Source organism: Poecilia mexicana, unplaced genomic scaffold (genome assembly GCF_051168715.1).
Source record: "Poecilia mexicana isolate PSO_F unplaced genomic scaffold, ASM5116871v1 scaffold_20, whole genome shotgun sequence".
Lineage (NCBI taxonomy): Eukaryota > Metazoa > Chordata > Actinopteri > Cyprinodontiformes > Poeciliidae > Poecilia > Poecilia mexicana.
In genome coordinates, this window is record NW_028263389.1 from 21,470,710 (window position 1) to 21,475,726 (window position 5,017).

The 5,017-nt window shown below is 36.1% G+C and overlaps 1 protein-coding gene across 1 annotated transcript; it reads left to right on the plus strand.

Moving 5' to 3' along the window:
• The first annotated feature begins 239 nt into the window (after positions 1-239).
• Positions 240-2,708, plus strand: LOC148153457 (uncharacterized). The gene is made up of 4 exons (XM_088001368.1): positions 240-495; positions 1,007-1,121; positions 1,210-1,282; positions 2,434-2,708. Exons 1-4 carry the CDS (start codon positions 420-422, stop codon positions 2,473-2,475), a joined length of 306 nt encoding a protein of 101 aa, XP_087857494.1. The 5' UTR covers positions 240-419; the 3' UTR covers positions 2,476-2,708.
• Positions 2,709-5,017: the final 2,309 nt, after the last annotated feature.

Here is a 5,017-nt window from a genome sequence, read left to right on the forward strand (position 1 = left end):
CTGGTGGTTTGAACGCATCAGATAACCACAGGTAGCCAGCCAATCAGCTCTGCTGCATCAAACCAAATCATATATGGACATAGCATGGAGGGTGTGGGGTCTTTTTGGTGTGTGTGTGTGTGTGTGTGTGTGTGTGTGTGTGTGTGTGTGTGTGTGTGTGCGTGCGTGTGTGTGTGTGTGTGTGTGCTCATTGCTGCTCTTACTCGTTGTTTCCACTGCAGACGTGTCCCATGACAACACAGCTTCCTATTTTTCTGCCATAAAAGATCGTCCTCCTCTGGTTCCTTCATCGCAGCTCCAGAAGCGAAGCAGCTTGCAGACGTTCAGAGTTTCAGACGTTCAGAGTTTCAGACGTTCAGAGTTTCAGACGTTCAGAGTTTCAGACGTCCAGTCTTCCTCTCCTCCAGGTTTGCAGCATCATGTCGCCTCTTTCTTCCAGCCGCTGGATCTTCCTGCTCAGCCTGGCTGCTCTGATGCTCATCTCAGACTCTGAAGGTAAAAATATACCCAAAAGTTTTCTCTTTTTTGCTAAATTTTCTTCAGTTTATGAATTATGAATTTGATCTAGAAGAAATTCAAGTAAAAGAAACTGTTTTTTTTTTTTAGTTTTTAGATCATTTCTAATTATTTTTTTCTATATTTATTTTTTGTTTCATAATTCTTTCCTATTTCTGTCAATTTAATTTACTTTAAAATTAAATAACATTTTTAGCTTGCAGGTTAAAAATCAGTTAACCCGCAAGTTAACTGCTGCAGGATTTAAAATGAATTATATCATATCTTGTTATTTAAAAACAGAGAAAAATCTAGCGAATACTTTACGAACAGTTTCGGTTCGGATATTCGCTCAGGGAAACGGCTCCAGTTGCAGATGTTTCATTTTTACAGTGTTTTAATTTAGAAAAGTGATATTGTGATGATTAATGTGACCTTTTTCTCTACCTGTCTCTCTTTCTCTCTGTCTCTCTCCCTGTCTTTCTGTCTGTCTGTCTGTTGGATGTTGCAGGAGGCCCGTTCCAGACTCTGCCCTGCTGGGAGGCCTGCATCTTCCCTCGGAAACAAAGCATCCAGACCTGCTTCGAACAGAGACCACGAAACGACTGCGGGACGCACGGCTATGTGTAAGCAGGACGGGATTTTAGTTCTGGTTCAGCTTTTAAACCCGTTATTAAAAACGACTGGTTTTAAATGTATTTTTTCTGTTTTTAGGGTCACAACCGAAAATGGCAGAACGATTTGCATTAAAGGACACGCACACTGGATCAAAAAGATGATTGCAGATGTAAGTTTGGGTTTTTCAAGCTTCATTATCTTATGATTAACTTACATGATAAAGAACATTAAGAATTTATATAAAGGCATAAAAATTATGACTGATATTAGAAATCATAATGGTTTATTTAAAGGTTTGTAGCTAAAAATGTCACATTAACATAATTCAGTGAAAAGGAACTAAATATTTAACATTTACTCAAATAATCTAGATATGATATTTAAGACTAAAGTTTAATTTTCTTCAGTTTTTGCCTTTTTTTAAACACTTTCTGTGAGATATATAGGAGGTTTAGATTAAAACGACCCACAGTGTTCATATAACAAGCTGTTATATGAACACTAAATATCACTTCCAGTGCCATGAGTCTCATTGTTTCTGAAATGTGCACAAAAGAATAAAAATATATTTATCGTAAAACTTTTGAAGAGGGAGTGTAAAGGTTCAACTCTGTCGGCCGTAAAATCATCAATCAAATCTGAAATGGATCAGGAAACATTGGACTTCACCTGACTGCAATAATATTTTAATAAGTTTTACCATTTTTACGTGATCGTTTAAAATTTAAAACTGGGGATTTGTTTCTTGATCTTAGCCGGAGAATATTCAATGATGTCACACTGCAACAGCTTCTAAACCTCAGAAATATTCTGAAACTTTTTACATTTAATCTCATTTAATGCTCACACCTCCATCTCCACATGTACAACTTTTACCTCAAATGTAGGTAATTTTATCTTCTTTCACCTTATATGTCACTCATATTTGCAACACTTATATTTTTCTGTTAAATCACCCGGAGCGCCGAGGGGGCACACTTTGATTCACTCCATTTCCTCCTTCCTCCTAGCACGAATCACCATGGCAACCGGTGACTCGGCATTTTCTCCCTTTCTTGTGTTAGATCACGTAGAAAGCTCTGCTGTAGAAAACCGACCCACAGTTGAGCAACGTTGACCGTGTTAGCATGACTAACGGAGGGAAGTGTCGGGTTTTGGGTGTTGGCTGCATCAGCGCAAAATAAAATATCTTCAAAAGTGTTTTAGTTTGAGCCAAGAAGCCACTGAAGAGAAAAATCTCATCTTAATGGCAGATTGTGTTTGATTTTTTTAATGTTGCAATGACTTCTCAAGCATTTCTTCTTGTTTTTCTCCTTGCAGGGACACCTGCACTGTCCTCCTGACATCTCTGAGCCTTTATAAGTCCTGGGATCTGAAGAAGTTTGAAATCAAAGGAGAATCTCTGAGCCTTTTCCACTCAAATACTTTTGGTCAATATTTTTATTAGTGTATTTAAAGTTTAAATGTGGCTTATTTTGAATTTATTTAAAGAAAAAAAAGATAATTTATTTTATTTTTGTCTAAATTTGTAATAAGCTAAAAGAATTGTGTATCCGTTATTCTTGTAACCTTAAATAAAACTGGATTATTTTTAACCCAGTGTTGTATTTCCTTTCTCTGATGAAGATACAATGACAATAAAATCAGTTGGAACATGAAATATGGTTTTTCAGTGCAGGGTTTCACAAAAATAATGTTTTTAAACTGAGCTTGAAAAGAGAAACTGCTGTTTGAGTTCAGGCAAAACAAATAAAAAACCAAAAACTATTTACACAAAACAGAAAACCATAAAAGAATCCAACATGAACCAAAAACAAGTTCTGGTTGCTACATCAAACCCGACTCACCTTGGTCCAGTTGTAAAGACGAGGAGGAATATGCTAGTTATTGTGCTCAGTGGGAAGCTAACTACTGTTAGCATAACAAGCTAGCAGCATTGAAACATGTTCACCATCAGAGGTTTTAAGAGGTTTTTAACATTTAATTAGACTCAAACAGGAGTGAATAACAGATTATTGCTACATTTTGTGAAAGTGGCAGCCATTTTGGATTTGTAGGTGAAAGACATCCTACTTTTCACATGCAGCCCATGTTTTACACTGCAAAAATACAAAACAGCCGAATTTTTAGTGTAAATGTTTTAATACACTTGAATTAAGAGAAAAATAACCTAAATGTAACTTTTCTTATAAGATTATAAGCTTATCAATAATTCTTGAATATAGATCAAACAGTACTAGTTCAGAATTTTTCACTAAAATAAAAATAAAATATGCCAAAGGACCTAGTGCTTTTCTTACATTTATACTCAAGAATTATTGATTTAAAAGCTGAAATATCTTGCTGAAAAGTTATTTTTAAGATAGCTTCATCTTGTTTGAAGTGTACTAAGATATTTGCCTCACAAACTAGGTAAAAATATGTACAATTTTTATTTTTGTAGTGCCTTTTTCCAGCTTGATGTCTCATTAAAAATGGAAATGCACAATTAAACTGCACACTCTAACCAAACATACTCACAAAAGAAATCCCCTCACACCTCTTCATTTTCTATTTATTGGTGCTTCTGAAAAAGGAATCACAAAAAATGTCTTTAAATAAAAAACTTAGCTTAAACTGAGCTTTATAAACTGAAGCACTGTCTGCTGTAAACTCGGCTGTTTAACTTGTCCAGTTGTGGTTTCGGCTTCAGTTAAAGTAAAGCTTCATCATCTTGTGTTTGAGTCGGGGTACGTGTTTGTTATCGCTGCTCTATTTAGATTTCTTTGTTCTGTACCACCTCATGTATCATTTCCATGGAAAAAAAAAAGTTTTCAATCTGATAACTTGTTATTTGCAGCACTATTTAAATGCGTCTTAGTGATGCAGCAGTTTTGGTGAGGGTATTTCAGCCCTGCGGTGACTTTGTGGTTTGTTATCTGCCAACTTCTACCCATTTCTCTGCAAACACATTCATTACTTTTAGCATCTTTTCTTGCTTAGCTATCATTGCCCAACACTACAGTTCCTGCTTTTTGCTTCATGCTCACTAATTTAAGAAACGTAAACTTTGGCAGAAGCTGCAGTTAGCAGATTATCAGCAGAGATTAACTGGGTTTACTGGAGAGTGAAACATCGTCCACTGAAACATTTCTTTTATTTTGGGCCTCCTCACTCTGCCACTCTTTGGTTATTGATTAAAGTTTGGGTTTGTTTTACTTTTTGGTGTCTTTTCAACCACTGATGGCAAATCATTGAGATCTAAAGAGTTGATTATAAATAAAACTGAAAACTGTTCAAACAGATCAAGTTGGATTATAGTACCAGGATGAAATATAGTTTTTTTTTCTCATTGGAAATAAAGTTTTAAAACAGTTCAGTGGACATTATGTTACATTTCTTTGACCTAAGTGACCTATTATGCTTCTCTTAACAGGTTCTGATGGGTCTGTGGCCTCTACAAAACAGGTTTGTTACATTTCTTAGATAATGAGATTCCAGTTTACTTTCAGCTCCTTTCAGAATAAAATGTTTTAGAGCCTCCTGTTTCTTTAAATCCAAATAAGCTGCTGCTGGCCACGACCCCAACTCAACGTTTACACTCGTATGTGGAAATGGCTGCAAAGAGATGCACTATTATACAATCTTTGAAAAGCAGAAGTTGAACCCTCTGCGCAATCAACTAGAAAGCAGAAAGTGGTTTCTGGACGGCAAATCAACAGCAAAGCACTTGTCTTTTCCAGCAGCCATACAACGGTAAAACCAGCTGACCAAACTGCCAGAACTCAGCCGGGGTTGCTAGGCAACAAGGCAGGGCTCAGTGCCCATAGCTTATTTTAAAGACACCAAAAACATTAACTTACTGTCAAAAAACGGCTAGGTGTTGCTATTTTTTTTAAAGTGTTTGAGCTCCTTTTAGAAGATA